The sequence below is a fragment of the Geotrypetes seraphini genome, chromosome 2 (genome assembly GCF_902459505.1).
Source record: "Geotrypetes seraphini chromosome 2, aGeoSer1.1, whole genome shotgun sequence".
NCBI classification, from domain to species: Eukaryota; Metazoa; Chordata; class Amphibia; order Gymnophiona; family Dermophiidae; genus Geotrypetes; species Geotrypetes seraphini.
In genome coordinates, this window is record NC_047085.1 from 316,140,674 (window position 1) to 316,159,667 (window position 18,994).

At 47.0% G+C, this 18,994-nt stretch overlaps 1 protein-coding gene across 1 annotated transcript in view; it reads left to right on the forward strand.

Moving 5' to 3' along the window:
• SNRK (SNF related kinase) overlaps positions 1 to 18,994 on the forward strand; it is a 107,587-nt gene that overhangs the window by 31,104 nt on the left and 57,489 nt on the right. Inside the window, exon 2 of the mRNA XM_033930079.1 lies at positions 15,568 to 15,709. Coding sequence (XP_033785970.1) covers positions 15,568 to 15,709 — 142 coding nt within the window. The remainder of the gene's footprint in view (positions 1 to 15,567; positions 15,710 to 18,994) is intronic.

An 18,994-nucleotide genomic window follows, 5' to 3' on the forward strand; every position in this document is an offset into this window, starting at 1 on the left:
TCTGCAGGGAGGTTTGGAATTGGGCATTGCGCCACAATGTCTTTATTCGTGCGGTGTACATCCAGGGCGAGCGGAACTACCTAGCGGACAAGTTGAGCTGCCTCCTGCAGCCGCACGAATGGTCTCTTCACTCCCAGACTTTACGTCAGGTGTTTCTTCGGTGGGGAACTCCGCAGATTGATCTATTTGCTTCCCCCTCAATCACAAGCTGCCTCTCTTCTGCTCCAGGGTGTTCTCCCCGGACCATCTCAAGGCCGATGGCGTTCCTTTTGGATTGGATGGGCAGGTTCCTGTATGCATTTCCTCCCTTCCCATTGATTCTGAGGACGCTTGTCCATCTCAAGTCGGCCCGCGCCTCCATGATTCTGATCGCTCCTTAGTGGCCTCGGCAGCCTTGGTTTTCCCTGCTCCTTCAACTCAGTGTCAGGGATCCTCTGCTTATGCCTGTGTTTCCTTCTCTGCTGTCTCAGAGTCGGGATTTGCTGTTGCATCCCAATCTGCAGTCTCTACATCTGACGGCTTGGTTCCTTTCCACCTGACTCCTTCCTTTGAGTTGTCCCGGTCGGTGAGGGATGTTCTGGAAGCTTCTCGGAAAGCTTCTACTAGGCAGTGTTATGCCCAGAAGTGGACTAGATTCGCCACGTGGTGTGCTTCGAATCAGGTAGAACCTTTGTCTGCTTCTTTATCTTTGGTTTTGGATTATTTGCTTCATTTGTCTCGGTCTGGCCTCAAGACTAATTCGGTTCGTGTACATCTTAGTGCGATTGCCGCCTTCCATCGGCAGCTTGATGGGAAGTCGCTGTCTGTCCACCCCCTTGGTTTCTCGTTTCATGTGGGGTCTCTTGAATGTCCATCCTCCTCTCAAGCCTCCCCTGGTGGTTTGGGATCTCAATGTAGTCCTCGCTCAATTGATGAAACCTCCTTTTGAGCCCATGGACAAAGCTCATCTGAAGTTCCTTACTTGGAAGTTGATCTTTCTGCTTGCCCTCACGTGGCTCGCAGGGTCAGTGAGCTGCAGGCTTTGATCGTGGACCCACCTTTTACTGTTTTTCATCATAACAAGGTGGTCCTGCACACTCATCCCAAGTTCTTGCCTAAGGTGGTGTCAGTTTTTCACCTTAATCAGTCTATCGTTCTTCCGGTGTTTTTTCCGAAGCCCCACTCTCATTCTGGGGAGGTGGCGCTTCATACTCTTGACTGTAAGAGGGCATTGGCGTTCTATCTCCAACACACTCAGTCTCATCGGATGGTTCCTCAATTGTTCTTGTCTTTAGATCCTAATTAGTTAGGACGTCCTGTTTCTAAGCGCACCTTGTCCAACTGGTTGGCTGCTTGTATTTCCTTCTGCTACGCTCAGGCTGGTCTCTCACTGCATGGTCGGGTCACGGGACATAAAGTCCAAGCGATGGCAGCTTCTGTCGCTTTCCTCAGGTCCACGCTCATTGAGGAGATCTGCAAGGCTGCCACTTGGTCTTCGGTTCATACTTTCACCTCTCACTACTATCTGGAAACTTTGTCCAGGAGCAATGGCCGGTTTGGCCAGTTGGTTTTGCGTAATCTATTTTCCTAAATTGCCAACTTCCCTCCGTCCCTTTTTTGGTTAACTTGGAGGTCACCCACATGTTGAAAATATGCTGCCTGCTTGTCCTGGGATAAAGCACAGTTACTTACCGTAACAGGTGTTATCCAGGGACAGCAGGCAGATATTCTCGCAACCCTCCCACAACCCCCGGTGTTGGCTTCTTTGCTAGCTATCTGAACTGAAGACCACGAGGAGGGATGCGCCCTCTAGTGGAGCGGGAAGGCACACACATGCGTGGTGCAGCACCAGCAAACTTGAAATCTTCAATCAAGTTTGCTTGAAAAGCTGTCCGCGTCGGGGCTCCGTTGATGACGTCCTGCTGTCCCTGGATAACACCTGTTACGGTAAGTAACTGTGCTTTTTACTATTTTCTTAAAGTGATGTACTTAACTTGAATAACTTTAAGGGAGCGCCTCCACCTTAAAGGCGCTCCCCTTAAAATTAGTCAGGCTAAGTACTTCACTTTAAGAAAATAGTAAATGTTATAAAATCACAAATAAAATAAAAATTAGGCATAACTGATCCTATGAAGATCAGGTTCAGTGATTTGTTTTACATGAACCACTGGGTAGTCCAACCCTCTGAGGATCTGTACCATCCTTAATTGGTTTAAGGTTTGGTATAAAAGATGCTAGTATAAACAACACTGGAAGTTTGAGTTAGTTTGAAGAGGTCTAATTGTATTTCAGTTAATGTATAGCCATTTATGCTAGTTCTAATATTTTAATATTCTAGAGCAGTGTTCTTCAACCGCCAGTCTGTGGACCATTGCCAGTCCGCAGAAATTTCCTGCTGGTCCACAGGGTCAGCACGTTAATTGGGCCCCAGACAGTGCTCTTCAGCAGCCAGTCCACAGTGTGATCAATGCGGTGTTGTCTTAGGGCTGGCTTCCTCTTCCTCGGTGCTGCAGTTTACAAAGCCGTGGGCAGAGACTCCTACGTACGTCCTGCACCTGAACCGGAAGCCTTCTCTCTGATGTCACAACATCTGAGGGAAGGCTTTTAGATGAGGCGCGGGACTGTCCACGGCTTTGTGCACTGCAGCACTGAGGAAGAGGGAGCCGGCCCGAAGATAACACTGGGGGGGAAGGCAGGCCAGAAGGCAAGGCACAGCATGGAGGGAGGGAGGGATTTTAGTTTTGAATTTAGTGATTGATTTACATCTGCTGTCTGTTCAGGAAGAAATGCATTTGTTTATCCCAGGACTAACAGGCAGCCTATTCTTACATGTGGGTGACGTCATCCATGGAGCCCAGATGCAGACAGCCTCGCAAGCAGACTTGCTTGAAGAAACTCAGCAGTTTTGAGTCTGCCACTCCGTGCGAGTGCCTTCCCGCCCAGCGCAGGGCGCGTCGTCTCAGTTTTCTGCGGAGCCGAGAAGTCCGTCTTTGATGCTCTGCGCTGAACTTAGTTCGCTATATGCCTTCTCTCACCGCGGCTCGTGTTTTATTTTACATATTACCGTGTTGCTGTGCTTTCCTTTTGGTCATTGTTAAAAAAAAAAAGTTCAACTTTTTCGTCGAGTGACTGTCGAGGCCTGTCGCACGCCCTCAGCCTGTGGTCTTCGACTTTGTGGCAGCTATCTTTCCTTCTATGTCCTGACCGGTCAAAGGCTTCAAGAAGTGTAGCCAGTGCTAACGTGCGATCTCCCTCACTGATCCACACCGCTGGTGCCTTCAGTGTCTGGGGCCTGACCATTTCCCGGAGTCATGCGTTCACTGTGCTACCCTTCAACTTCGAGCCCTCAAACATCGTCGAGTTCAAGTGGAGAAGATTTTTGGTATGGAAACCCTGCTACACCCTCGACCTCCGATTCGGTCAGGCCTGCTAGGTCCTTCCTCATGTTATTCACGCCATATGGGTTTTCTACTGGATTGCAGATTTTGGTATCATTTGCAAAGAGCCAAATCTTACCAGACAGCCTTTCAGCAATATTGCTTACAAAAATGTTAAAAAGAATAATCCCAAGAACCAAACCTTGAGGCACACCATAGGTAACATCCCTTTTTTCAGAGCGATTTCTATTGATCACTACTTTTAAAACCAATAGGAGGAAATTTTTTTCATTCGGAGAATAGTTAAGCTCTGGAACGTGTTGCCAGAGGATGTGGTAAGAGCAGATAGCAAAGCTGGTTTTAAGAAAGGTTTGGACAAGTTCCTGGAGGAAAAGTCCATAGTCTGTTATTGAGAAAGACATGGGGGGAAGCTACTGCTTTCCCTGTATCAGTAGCATGGAATATTTCTACTCCTTGGGTTTTGACCAGGTACTAATGACCTGGATTGGCCACCGTGAGAATGGGCTACTGGGCTTGTTGGACCATTGGTCTGACCCAGTAAGGCTATTCTTATCTGTGTTGCTTTCCACTCAACCAGTTCCTGACCCGGTCTGTCATATTGGGGTCTATACCGAGGGCACTCATTTTATTTGACCACATTTAACTCACTTTTTATCTAATTCTCTGGTCACCCAGTCAAAGAAATTGATCAAATTTGTCTGAAAAAGATCTACCTCTAGTGAATCCATGCTGCCTTGGACTCCAGGAACTTCACTGTTCTGTGTTTTAAAAACATTTCCATTAATTTACTTACTCCAGAGGTCAGACTTAAGACCATAAGAATTAGCCTTACTGGGTCAGACCAATTGTCCATCTAGCCAATATCCTTTCTTTGAGGCCAATCCGGGTCACAAATACCTGACAAAAACCCAAATAATAGCAATGTTCCTTTCTACTGATCCAGGGCAAGCAGTGGCTTCCCCATGTCTGTTTCAGCAGTAGACTAGGAACTTATCCAAACCTTTTTTTTTTTTTTTTAAATCGGCTATGCTATCTGCTCTTACCACATCCTCTGGTAATGTGTTCCAGAGCTTAACTATTATCTGCGTGAAAAAATAATTCCTTGTTTGCCTTTAAATGTATTTCCCTGTAACTGGAGTGTCCCCTAATCTTTGTAATTTTTGACCTGTTCTATACCACCCAGAAATTTGTAGACTTCAATCATATCTCCCCTCATCTGTCTTTCTTTTTTTTTTCCAAGCTGAAAATCCCTAACCTCATTAGTCTTTCCTCAAAGGAGATCCGTCCCTTTTATAATCTTGGTCGCTCTTCTTTGAACCTTTTCTAGTTCCACTATATCTTTGAGATAAGGTGACAGAACTGAATGCAATACTCAAGGTGAAGTCGCACCATGGAGAAATACAGAGATATAACATTCTAATATTCTTGTTTACCATCTCTTTCTAATAAATCTAGCATCTTGTTTGCTTTTTCAGCCACTGCCGCACATGAGCCTGTAGTTCCCTACTTCTTCCTTACTGCCTCCCTTCTCCAGTCTTCCAGTACCACTCCTGTCTCTAGAGAATTATTTAAAAGGTCAGTTAGAGATGCCGCCAGAACTTCCCTAAGTTCCTTCAGTACTCAGATATACACCATCTAGCCCCTATCGCTTTGTCCACAAACACAATCCTCTGAAAATTGATCAAGGTCTGCCACTCCTCCAGCACTATTTGCTTTTGTATTCTGCGGTTCTGTTCCTGGCACTTCAGCTGTGAACAGAAATATTTGCTAAGTAGTACCTTTATCACACATTTCTCCCCTTCACAACTCCACTTTTGCACTTCCTCCTCTCACTAATATATCTAAAAAATGTCTTGTCACCCCCTTTTACCTTGTTGGTTATTTTTTTTTTTCTTCCATTTGCATCTTTGCTTTCCTGACTACTTAACCGGCCCTCTTAATTTCTACAGATATTTTTGGCTATCTTCCTCTTTATGTGATCTTGTAGTTTATGAAAGGTAACCTCCTCTTTTTTTTTTCCCCCTTACTTTCTCAGCTACTGCTTTTGAGAACCAGAACCAAAGCAGCCAATGTTTTCTTATTTTCCTTACAAAATGGGTTGTTGCACTAACAATAGCTCCTTTCAGTTTTGCTTACTGCTTTCCTACTTCTTATCCCAGGACAAGCAGGCAGGTATTCTCACTAGTGGGGTGATGTCATCAGACAGAGCCCCGGTACGGACGTCTCACAAGCACGTGTTGCTTGTAGAAACTTAAAGTTTCTAGATGCCCGCACCGCGCATGCGCCGGTGCCTTCCTACCCGGAGATCCGGGCGTGTCTCCTCAGTTCTTTCTTTTCCGCGGAGCTGAGAAGTTCAACTTCTTCATGCGCTAGCTGAATTCAGTTAAATTTGCCTTCCTTGTCCGCGTTTTCGTTTTCTTTTAATTACAGTTAACAGTTCTTTTCTTTTTCAGTAAAAAAAAAAAGAAGATTATTTCCTCCGGCGGGTTGAACGGGCCGGCCACGTGGCTCAGGCCCACTGGCTTCGACCTCGCGGCGGAGATTTTCCGGCCTATGTCCCGGCCAATCACCGGGTTTAAAAAGTGCAGCAAGTGCCAACGCGCGATTTCACTCACGGACCCTCACTGGCGCTGTTTGCAGTGTTTGGGCCCTGACCACATCCCGAAATCGTGCGGGCCTTGCTCTACCCTTACGGCACGCTCATTCAAGCGGCGTTGCCTATTGTGGGAATCGATGTTCAAGATGGACGCAGCTAAGGATCCCTCAGCCTCCACTTCATCTGATACCTCCCCGGTTCGGGCGAAACCGGCATCGACCACTCCTGCATCGAGTGTGGTGAAACCGGCATCGCTCACCCCGACACCATCCACGAGCTCGACGTCGGTGCCTGCCCCGGTCTCCTCGGTTCAGGTACCTCTTCCTTCCACAGTGCCACCAATGGTCATCAAAGTGCCGAAAGCTACTAAGCAGAAGCACTCGACCTCGAAGGAGCGCGATGTCCGTGCAGGAGGACCCCCTTTCGGTGCGGATCCCTCCTTATCGGCTTCGCTACGGTCCGTGCTGGAAGCTCAATTCGTTGAGCTCATGCAGACCATCGGACCCGGGCTCATCGCTGCCATACAGGGTGACCTCCCGGTACCGATCCAAAGGGGCGGTCCGCCCCCTCCCCCTCCCCCACACCGTTCGACCTCGACAACCGACGAGGACGAACGGGGGAGGGCGGCGATGCCCACGCGGCAAGCCTCGCTTACCGATATGCCGCCATTAGAACCCATTACGCCTCCGCGCCAACATGGGACCAGACCTCCGATCGATACTCGAAGCCCTGGGCATAGTCAGGAAGAGTTCTTCCGTACTCCTTACCAGACTTGGGTAGCATCGCAAGAACCCGCATCGCAAACCCAGTTGCGATCCACCGCTTCCAGCCCTATCCACTTGGGGGCCTCGGGAGACCATGCGATGCACAGACGATCCCGATCCCCGTCCCGCCACCGAGACGGGCACCGATCGAGACACTCATCCTGGCACTCCTCACGCCATTCGGAGGTGTCACCGCAGAAAAAACTGCAACGTAGGGGATACTCCTCATCAGAGGTGTCCCCTCCGAGGGGCCCGGAGTACGAGGAGACACCGGTGCCCGATTCTCCTTGTCACTCCCCGATGTCCACGGACCTGGAGGCCTCATCCTCCTCCAGCCCGTCCCACAGACCGACGCTGGCGGAACAATTGTCCTTCTCATCATTCCTCCGACAAATGGCGGATGATCTGGATGTGACCCTTGACACGGGCTCCAGATACTCCAAAGAGTATCTGGACACCATGCACTTACCTAACCCTCCAACGGAGTCGCTTCGGCTCCCCTTGCATAAATTACTGGACCAGACCTTCATGCAGTGCTTCGAAACGCCGTATTCCATACCGGCGATCCCCAGCAAACTCGATGCTCGATACCGCATCGTGCACCATAAAGGGTTCGAGGGCCCTCAACTCTCCCACCAATCCCTACTGGTCGAGTCCTCCCTTAAACGCTCTCATCCCTCCCAGGTCTACGCCTCTGTACCGCCGGGCCGAGAGGGAAGAACGATGGACAAATTTGGTAGAAAATTCTACCAAAACTCCATGATGGCGTCACGGGTGCTAAACTACAACTTCTTTTTCTCTTCCTATCTGGAGTTCTTCTTGCCGGTGCTCCGCAAGTTCACTCCGTTCATAGACAACCAAGCTCGATTCGAGTTCGAGGAAGTGGTAGCCTCCCTCTCCCAATTACGACTCCAGCTGATGCAATCCTCCTTCGATGCATTCGAACTCTCGGCACGCGCCGCCGCAAGCGCGGTAGCTATGCGTCGCCTGGCATGGCTCCGTACTATCGATATGGATCCCAACCTACAGGACAGACTCGCCAACGTACCATGTGCTGGAGCTGACCTGTTCGATGAGTCTATCGAAACTGTTACCAAGAAGCTGTCGGATCATGAAAAATCCTTTCAATCCATCCTACGGCCCAAACCCAAACCTCAACAGTCTCGACCTTCCAGGCCACCCCTGATTTACCAGCGGCGTTACATGCCCAGACAAACGCCCGCTGCGAGACAGCCTGCGAAGAGACAACCTCCCCAGAAGTCTCAGCAAAAACTTCAGCCACCGGCTGTACCTAAGGCTCCCCAGCCCTTTTGACGCCCCTCCCGGGAGCATAACCTCGGCCTCTCCCATAAGGGGCCGCCTCCATCTTTTTTACCACCGATGGGAGGCCATAACCACGGACCTATGGGTCCTCTCCATCATAAGAGAAGGATACTCTCTTCAATTCCACCGGGTCCCCCCGGACCATCCTCCAAGAGAGTATCCTTCAAGCTCGACGCAGACCGCCCTTCTTCTTCAGGAAGTCCAAACCTTACTTCAGCTTCGGGCTGTCGAGCCGGTCCCGTCAGACCAATTGAACCGAGGGTTTTACTCCCGGTACTTCCTCGTCCCGAAGAAAACGGGCGACCTGCGACCCATTTTAGACCTTCGGGCCCCTCAACAAGTTCCTGGTCAAAGAGAAGTTTCGCATGTTGACTTTGGCTTCTCTATACCCCCTCCTCGAGCAGAACGACTGGTTATGCTCCCTGGATATCAAGGAGGCCTACACTCACATCCCCATTCACCCGGCCTCCCGAAAGTTCCTCAGATTTCGGGTGGGAAATCTGCACCTACAGTATCGAGTGCTACCATTCGGCCTATCTTCGTCCCCCAGAGTCTTCACAAAGTGCCTGGTGGTAGTGGCCGCAGCACTCCGGGACAGGGGTCTACAGGTGTTTCCATACCTCGACAACTGGCTCATCAAGGCCCCGTCAGCCCCAGAGGTCACTTCGGCGGCCTTGGCTACAACCTACTTCCTCCAGAATTTGGGCTTCGAGATCAACTTCTCCAAGTCTCATCTACAACCCACCCAGTCCCTCCCCTTCATCGGAGCGGTCCTGGACACCACCCGACTCCGAGCATTCCTGCCCCGGCAACGCATGGAGTCTCTTCTTCATCTCTGCCAGTCGATGGCTACTCGCCAAACCCTACCGGCGAGACAACTGATGGTGCTCCTGGGCCATATGGCCTCCACAGTACACGTGACACCCTTTGCCAGACTCCACCTCAGGATCCCCCAGTGGACCCTGGCATCACAGTGGAATCAGACATCCGATCCACTATCCAAACGCATCGTAGTCACACCTGCTCTTCGGCAGTCTCTACTTTGGTGGATGACCTCTTCGAATCTATCCAGAGGTTTGCTGATGCACTCTCCCCCCCATCAGAAAGTTCTCACAACCGATTCGTCGAATTACGCATGGGGGGCCCACCTGGAGGGTCTCCGCACCCAAGGATTCTGGACCAGTGCGGAAAGACTACACCAAATCAATCTATTGGAACTCAGAGCCATCTTCAATGCGCTCCAAGCTTTCCAACACCTACTCCACGACATGGTAATCCTCATTCGCACAGACAATCAGGCCGCCATGTATTATATCAACAAGCAAGGAGGCACGGGCTCGGCCCTCCTTTGCCAGGAAGCTCTAAGAGTCTGGGACTGGGCGGTACGCCACAACGCCCTACTCAGAGCAGTATACATCCAGGGGGAGAACAACGTCTTAGCAGACAAACTAAGCCGTCTGCTACAACCGCACGAATGGACTCTCCATTCCAACCCCCTTCACCAAATCTTCACGCAATGGGGGACGCCTCAGATAGACCTCTTTGCGGCTCCCCACAACGCCAAACTGCCTCAGTTTTGCTCCAGGATCTACACTCCTCATCGCCTCGAGGCAGATGCTTTTCTACTGAACTGGGGGAAACGATTTCTATATGCGTTCCCACCATTCCCGCTGATCCAGAAGACTCTGGTCAAGCTGAAACTCGAACGGGCCACCATGATTCTAATAGCTCCTCGGTGGCCCAGACAACCTTGGTTCTCCCTCCTACTTCAACTCAGCAGCAGGGAACCAGTACCACTTCCAGTGTTTCCTTCACTACTTACTCAACATCAAGGATCACTACTTCATCCCAACCTGCAGTCTCTCCACCTGACAGCTTGGTTCCTCTCAACGTAACCCCTCACCAATTCTCACAAGAAGTGAGGGAGGTCTTGGAAGCTTCCAGGAAGCCCGCCACTCGACAATGCTACTCCCAGAAATGGACCAGATTCTCCTCATGGTGTGTTTCTAAGTCAAAGGAACCTCAGCGAGCTTCCTTATCCTCCGTGCTGGACTATCTCCTACACCTATCTCAATCTGGGCTCAAGTCCACATCCATACGAGTCCACCTGAGCGCTATTGCGGCGTTCCACCAGCCTCTACAAGGGAAACCCCTCTCGGCCCATCCGGTGGTCGCCAGATTTATGAAAGGACTCTTCCATGTTAACCCTCCTCTCAAACCACCCCCAGTAGTTTGGGACCTCAATGTAGTCCTTTCCCACCTCATGAAGCCCCCGTTTGAACCACTCAACAGGGCCCCTCTGAAGTATCTCACCTGGAAAGTGCTTTTCCTTGTAGCCCTTACGTCCGCTCGCAGAGTCAGCGAACTCCAGGCATTGATGGCGGACCCACCATTCACAGTATTCCACCATGACAAGGTGGTCCTCCGCACTCACCCGAAATTCCTGCCTAAGGTGGTCTCCGAATTTCATCTCAACCAATCCATTGTACTTCCAGTATTCTTCCCTAAGCCTCATTCTCACCACGGAGAATCGGCCCTTCACACTCTAGACTGTAAACGTGCCTTGGCTTTCTACCTGGATCGCACCAAGCCACACAGAACCACTCCTCAACTTTTTGTCTCCTTCGATCCTAACAAGTTGGGAAGACCCGTATCAAAGCGCACCATCTCTAATTGGATGGCGGCTTGCATCTCTTTCTGCTATGCCCAGGCTGGATTATCACTTCCTTGTAAGGTCACAGCCCATAAGGTCAGAGCAATGGCAGCCTCAGTAGCATTCCTCAGATCAACACCAATCGAGGAAATTTGCAAGGCTGCCACCTGGTCCTCGGTTCACACATTCACCTCACATTATTGTCTGGATACCCTCTCCAGACGGGATGGACAGTTTGGCCAAACAGTATTGAAAAATTTATTCTCTTAAGTCGCCAACTCCCCCTCCATCCCACTGAGGTTAGCTTGGAGGTCACCCACTAGTGAGAATACCTGCCTGCTTGTCCTGGGATAAAGCAATGTTACTTACCGTAACAGTTGTTATCCAGGGACAGCAGGCAGCTATTCTCACGTCCCACCCACCTCCCCTGGGTTGGCTTCTCAGGCTAGCTACCTGAACTGAGGAGACACGCCCGGATCTCCGGGTAGGAAGGCACCGGCGCATGCGCGGTGCGGGCATCTAGAAACTTTAAGTTTCTACAAGCAACAAGTGCTTGTGAGACGTCCGTACCGGGGCTCTGTCTGATGACATCACCCCACTAGTGAGAATAGCTGCCTGCTGTCCCTGGATAACAACTGTTACGGTAAGTAACATTGCTTTTCAGATGTTCCCATTGAGACAATTCCTTGTTTTCTCAGTGCTGGTTTCTTAATCCATGACTGCTCCTGCAGAATTGTCAAAGGTGCTGTTCCTGATGTGGGTGCTGGTGTGCAACATTGGGTATATGTGCTGTGTTCAGGCACCTCTTCATTCAGCCCACCTCTGCTCAGGCTTGGCACACAATCATCTTCATTTTTGTTGGCAAGGCCACAGGCAGAACTTTTAACTGACTCTGGTCCTTTCTTCCATCCACAAGTCTGAGGCTGCCATATTTGAAGTGTCAACATGCTCTTATAAAGCAGGACTGCTAGCAGTTTCTTCTGCTTCAATTGTGGTTTTCCCCACGGCTGGCTCTCAAGGCGTAACATTGCTTACTTTTGACAAGGAGGGGGCCAGATTTGATGGATATTCCCATTTTCCCTGAAAGTTTTGCTAATGATGGCATGAGGGTGGCCAGGGCCATGTCCTTTCCCTTTTCATGGGCAATTCTTTTTGGAGAGGATTTGAAGAAGATTGTTAAAGACCTGGGGGATTCTAAAGGCCAGAGCTTGCCAGAGGACAAGTTTTTAAAATCTCTAGCTAAGCTTCGGCACACTAATAGCAAGGCTGCGACTGGAGGGCGCCCAGAAATGTATGGACGTTCTCCAGCCGCGGCCCTGAACCTCCTATTACCACCAGTAGAGGGGTTCTGTAGAGTCTCCTATTATCGCCAGTGGAGGGGTTCTGTAGAAGGAGAGGTGAGGAGAAGGAGCAGAGGACTCGCTGCTGGTGGCCTTACACCTGCATCCCTGTCTGTCTTCCAGCTGGGCACCAGTATTATAATTTTCTTTCCATGTAGCAAGCAATGATATGTGCTGTGTGGTAAGATCTGTGCTGTATGCTGTGTCTTATCTCAATCAGCAGAGGTTGGAGGAAATTGCCACATAAGGTACAGAAAACAGTTTCTATTCCAGAGTTCTTGTAAAGATGAAGTCATGCTGAAATCAAGTTTAGTCTGTTTTTAAGTCCTGTAGTCATGTCCTGGAGGTCTTGAGGGAGGGGTCCAACAGGAATTCTTCTTCATTCCCCTCTCAAGGTGTCATCCCCACCCTATCTTACCAAATCCCTAGTCTGATAATAACATCACTTTGTAAAATAATTTAGATCAAAATTATACCATACAGTAATAAAGCAAAATATTGGTCCTAAGCCCTTGGAGGAATCTCTTGCTGCTCATCTGAATGCGATCAGGTTTTTAAAAGGCACGCTGCAGTTCTGCCCTCCGTTGCATCAGCAGTTTTCAACTTGGAATCTCAATGTAGTTCTCAGATCGCTTGCAAATTCAGTTGGACTGGGTTTTGATGGGATCTCGCTGTCAAGATGATACTCTTGGGTTAGCCATTACATCAGCCCGCAGAGTTTCTGAACTTCAGGCTTTGTCCTGCAAAGATCCCTTTCATCGGTTTTCAGACTCAAGCATGATCCTGTGCACTGTCCCCTCTTTTCTTCTGAAGGTGTTCTCTAGTTTCCACATCAACCAGGAAGTGCAGTTGCCCTACCTTTACACCCTTGGGTTTGAGCAAACATGACAGGGTGAAATCGCTGGATGTGTGCAGGATTTTGCTGAGGTACTTGGAGGTTACAAACGAGTTTCATTGTTCGATCACATGTTCGTGCTGATCAGTGCAGCCCATAAAGGCAAACCGTCTTTCAAAGCCCCCATTTCCAGATGGACTTGCATGGCTATTTCATCTGCCTATATTGAAGCCAGTAAAGGCCCACTCCATCCGAGGCGTTGCTTCCTCGTGAGCAGAATCTTCAGAGGTTTCCCCAGAAGAGATTTGTAGAACTACCATTTGGTCTTCCTTGCATAACTTTATGAGGTTTTACAGGCTAGATGTGGCAGCCAAGCAGGATTCTGCCTTCAGTTCTACAGTTCTGACAGCAGGCTCATCGGTCCCACCTCGACTGGAGGGATTGCTCTGTTATATCCCACTTGTTTAGGAGTAGAGTAGGCTTGTACAAGAAGGACAGATTAGGTTCTTACCTTTTGCTAATCTCTCTTCTTGTAAATCCTGAAGACCACCCAGGGAGTTGCTGATTTGCCGATCATTGCTGATTTGCCCATCTTCTTCCTCAATAAGTACCAGTAAGTTGGACTTCAGAGTCTTTGACTAGCCTTTCCAAGATTTAAATCCGCAAATATCATGCACGTTGTCCCAGGGAGTCTCTTGCTGATGTGTATTACACTGTTAGCGTAGGCTACGTCATCTCAATGTTAAGATTTTATGGTTTATAATGTCTACAAACTTGTTTTGATTGTTCATGGTTGTTAAAGCAGTTGTACAATATGAGCAGATTAGACTTGTTTCTTGGGGAGTATCCCCATACCCCTCCCCCTTTCTGTGTCCTATACAGGTATACAGTACTCCCCCGATATTTGCAGGGGTTCCGTTCCAGGAACCCCTATGAATGTCAAAAAACCATGAATATGGTTTTTAGGCAGGGGAGACAGGAGAGGGCAGTTGGAGCGCTGGCGAGTGAAGGAAATCACAGGCCTCGCCAATCAGGAGCTGTTTTGACATGCAGCTCCTGATTGGTGAGGTTCGACTTTAGTACAGGAAGAGGCGGACGGAGCATACCGGAAGTGATTTCTTTCACTCACCAGCACTCCGGCTGCGCTCTCCTGCCTCCCCTTCTATGTCGGAAAATACCACGAATGACCGAGACTGTGAATTCGCGGGGGAGCACTGTAACTGTCTGCTTTTGTACCAACTGGAAATCGGAGGGCAGTTCTGAGGTAAAAGGGGAAGGATCAAAAATATATAGAAGAAGCTTCCTATAAGAGATCTTGTGATTTTGGGAATGACTACCTACTTGTTCAGGAATAATGTGTGGATTTACAGGAAGATTAGCGAAGTTAAGAACCTTGTTTTTCCTACATTTATGTCCAACGGTCAGAGACCAAAACCTCCTTTCTCAGGTCAGGACAGCTTACTGTCTTGATCTGGGTAAGGAGGTGTTGGTTTCTGAGAGCTAACAGAAAAATGTTTTACGTCCTTTCAGTAAAAAAAATCTTATTTTCCATTTTTAAAATTTATATATGTAATTCTTAATTTTTAACGTACAGTGTGTATAATACCTTCAGGTAATATTATGGAAACTTTTTGCTCATATCAACTCAACTCTTTGCTCACAAAAAAATTTTTTTTTTTGCTTGCATGAATTCTGTCCTTAGAGGGAACATTGAAAGGAGGGTGGAGTTGGGGGTTTCTGTAGAGTTTTGAATGATAGATGGGGAGACCATGAGTCCAGGTTCTCCTCATTTGTTGATATATGAAAATGATTTTCTGGATTTGTACCTTAGATTTTCAATAAACTAAGTTCCTGAAATGTGCTATCTTGATTTGCTCATAGGCAGTTTTGGGAACACAACGGGGAGAGGGAGGGTGGAGAGGGTGTTAGGAAGTATTTTTGTTAGTCTGTATATTAATTTTATTAGTTATGTATGTTTCCCCTAACTTTGTAATTTTTAGCTGTACATCGCTTAGAATCTGGAATAGGCGATTAATCAAATCCTATAATAAACTTGGAAACTTGGCAACAAAAATTGTTTTGACTTATTTGATTATTTGAAATGCTTTATTGTAAAATCAATAGAAATAGAATTTCCATAAAGATTAGAAACCATTCAGTGTGACACATGCAGTAATAGAGGAAATCAGAAGGAGGTGGACAACCTTTTTCATACCTCACTGTATTGTATGTTTGAGGATCTGTAGTTTTGTAGGCAATTGCCCTCGAGCCCTTGACCAATGTGAGAAAGGAATTAAACTCCCTTGTCTCCAGCAGGAGTATCAACAGCTTTCTTGCCCTTCTCTCTCTCCCTCCCTCCTTTTCCTAGTACTGTATATGGCTGCAGCTTTCCTGATCTGCTTGTCTGACGCTTTTCTGAGTTGTCTTTATGGTTAAACCCAAAGATTAGCCAGCTAATTTTAAAATATCTAGATCTTAGGTTAAGGTATTATAGATAATAGAATTCTCAGTATATTCAACTGATTTTAATACTGGTATATTGAATACCAATACACTTACCTTTAGATCTATGTATTTTGTGAAAACTAGTTTAAAAGCTATTTTAAGTCTCATACATAGAATTGCCTTTTTTTTTTCCTGCCTCCTTGAAGCACTTAAATTATACTTTTTGTTTTTCAGATATATGGAGTCTAGGTGTCATTCTTTTCATGTTGGTATGTGGAACACCACCTTTCCAAGAAGCAAATGACAGTGAAACGCTGACCATGATCATGGACTGTAAATACACAGTGCCAGTACATGTATCCAAAGACTGTAAAGAGTAAGTAGTGAAGGTCCTCCCTTGCATGCGAGTCCTGTTGTATATGCTTTCAGACTCTGCTAATATGTATTTAAATAAATGTATACCTGCTCATTGTTACATTCCTAAATAGTGGTTTACAATAAACATAAGTAATGAAAAAGCACAACAAAAAGATTAGTGCACCATGTAAACAATAAACTGCAAGAAAAAAATTAAAAGTTTGGAAAAGCTAAGGTAAATGAATCTTTACCAGTTTCTAAAATGCATACACTAATTTTTCCGTAATAGCAAGAGGAAGCAGGTTTTGGGGTGGGAAGGGACGCTTGCCTCCATATCAAACAAACCTGTAGCACTGATGGAACTTGCAGTAGATAGAGCAGAGGTGGTGATAGGGATTGAGAAGGAAAATATCTTGTCGAGAGCCCTCCTAGGTTCATAGGGCAATAAATACCATGAATAATCTTGAAGATACAAAGTGCAAACTTTTTTTTAAATGGATTAAAGAACAAATACCTTTTATACAGTATATGTTCTTCATAGACAGCATGATTTAATCAAACACACAAATCTCTCCTCCCAGAGAGTCTTAGTTCTTGAGCTATTGAACTGACAGATTGCTGTGTGCAGGAATACACATGCTCAGAACTTTACAGTAGAGCTCGGGAAAGACTGTTCATCCTGTCTCCATCTAGTGATGTCACACACTTGGATATGTAATTAATTCTGTTATTAAGAACTCGTGCGACAGGTAAACAGTTTTGCTTTATCTCTGTCATTCTGTTCTGCTGGCTTCTCCAAGCTTTGTTCTTTTCACCTTGCTGTAACTCTGTACTGGGTGCCTAAAGTATTGTGCTAAGCATATATTCTGCGTAGCACATATACCCATAATTGCCGTTTATCCTAGGACAAGCAGGCAGCATATTCTCACATGTGGGTGACGTTAGCCAAGGAGCCCGGTACGGACAATAGTAAGTGTACTGTCCGTACTGCGTATGCGTGAGTGCCTTCCCACCCAACGCTGGTTCGTGGTACCTCAGTTCTTTGTTTTCCGCTGAGCGAAGAAGTGTGTGTTTTTTCTGTACTCTGCCCAACGCATGTTGCCTTCCCGTCAAAATTCATCTATTTTTGACCCTTTGATTTTCTTTCTTGTTTTTCTTTTGTATACTTTGGTTTGTGTAAAAACTAAAAAAAATCCCTTTCGTCTTCTTTTTCCTTCCTCTGGGTTTTTTTTTTCCTCTTAGTTTGTCATCGAGTTTGACCTCGCCACCAAGATTTTTCCATTAGTGTCTAAACCTTCGAGCAGTTTTAAATAGTGCTGTTGGTACAAGTGCCCTATCACCCTATCTCAATCAAGTTGGTGATTGCAGTGTTTGGGCCCTGAGCATCGAGTAGACAGTTGTACTCTTTCTACCTTGCAGAACTGCTTGTTGAAGGCTTGTCATATCCAACAGGAGAAGCTGTTTGACTTGACTACGGACCCTGGTGATAAATCCGAGCCTGTGATATTGGCATTGACATTGGTATCAGATGTGATTCCTGCATCGGGCAAGCCCGCTAAGATGCCATCCTCTATCAGCATTGCTGTCCTTCAGTGCAGGCTGTCTCTCCTTCAGGGCTTGCATCCTTATCGAGGTCTCCCACCCCTTGACACCCTGCCACACCATGGTACCAGCTGTTGAGCCGAGGGTACCGGTGCAGATCGTCCGGGAACAACTCAATGAGTTATTCTGGAGAGAGATTGGTGACATGTTTAAGTTGCACTCGACACCGGTGCTTACATCGACTCCCTCGGTACCAGCCTAGCCTAAGTATAGCACTCTGAGGCCACATGGTACCGATTCCATTCTACTTCTATCGGCGCTCAACATTAAGACGTCTATGCTTCCCATTGAAGCATTGATCCTCTTCATTGAAGCATAGATGTTCTCAATCACAATATTGACGTGCATCGACATCACGTGCTTCCAGATCCAAAAGGTCCTCGCGTTGCTCATCCTCGTCGTCATTGGATCAGTACTGACATAATCGAGGAAGCTTTTGACACACTCGGTAGTCTCTTTCACCTAGGAAATCTTCATCCTACAGAGACTCTCCTGGCGTTCAAGAAGTTGATTGTGACTTCTCCCGTCACCTAAACCAAGTATGAGCCTACATTATCTGGTCCTGAATCATATGGTATCCCTTCAGATGCGTCTCCTCCTAGAAGAAGGTCTCTTGAAGGACTTTCATTTACTAAATATATTAGACTGTTGGGGAAAGCTGTACACTGAGCCCAGAGCAGAGCTCCTTGATGCTTTGAATTTTGATGAACCCCCTAAAGAGCTTCTTAAGTTGCTTTTACAAAATCTCCTCAAAAAAGTGCTTTTTAAAAACTGGGAAACTCCTCACAAAAATGTGTATTCTAACTGAGGAATAAATTAGGACACCCTACACCAGGGGTGCCCACACTTTTTGGGCTTACAAGCTACTTTTAAAATGACCAAGTCAAAATGATCTACCAACAATAACATTTTTAAAAAACACAAAGCACACTGTATGCAGAGAAAATGTGAATTATCATTTATATTCTGGTGTTTTTTCTAAGAGGTCAAGGCAGATGATTCTATGCAATGTCATCTCAGTAACAACTATACAAAAATAGACAAATATACCCCCTCCCTTTTTACTAAACCGCAGTAGCACTGGGAGCTGCGCTGAATGCTCTGTGCTGCTCTCAATGCTCATAGGCTCCCTGCACTAAAAACCGCTATTGCGGTATAGTAAAAGGGGGCCATAGTAAAAATATAGACAGCAGATATAAATTCTCAAAACAGATACATTTTCTAAATTGAAAATGAAATCATTTTTCCTACCTTTCTTGTTGGGTGATTTCATGAGTCTCTGGTTGCACTTTCTTCTTCTGACTGTGCATCTAATATTTATATGCTTCCAGACCTCATTCCCTCCGCCAACTTTTTCTTCTTCTCTCCCTGCCCCCTCCCCTTTCGTTCTTTCTCCCTGCCCTCTTCTTTCTGTCTGTCGTTCTTTGTCTCCCTGCCCCTATTTCCTTCTGTCTTTCTTTCTGTCTTCCTGCCCCCCTTTCTCTTTCTCTCTTTATGACCCTTTCTGTCTCTTTCTCTCTCCATGCCCCCTTTCTTTCTTTCTGTTTCCCTTATTTCTTTGTCTCCCTGCATGCTCCCCTTTCTTTCTCTCTCCATGCCCCCTTTCTTTCTTTCTGTTTCCCTTATTTCTTTGTCTCCCTGCATGCTCCCCTTTCTTTCTCTCTCCATGCCCCCTTTCTTTCTTTGTTTCCCTTCTTTCTTT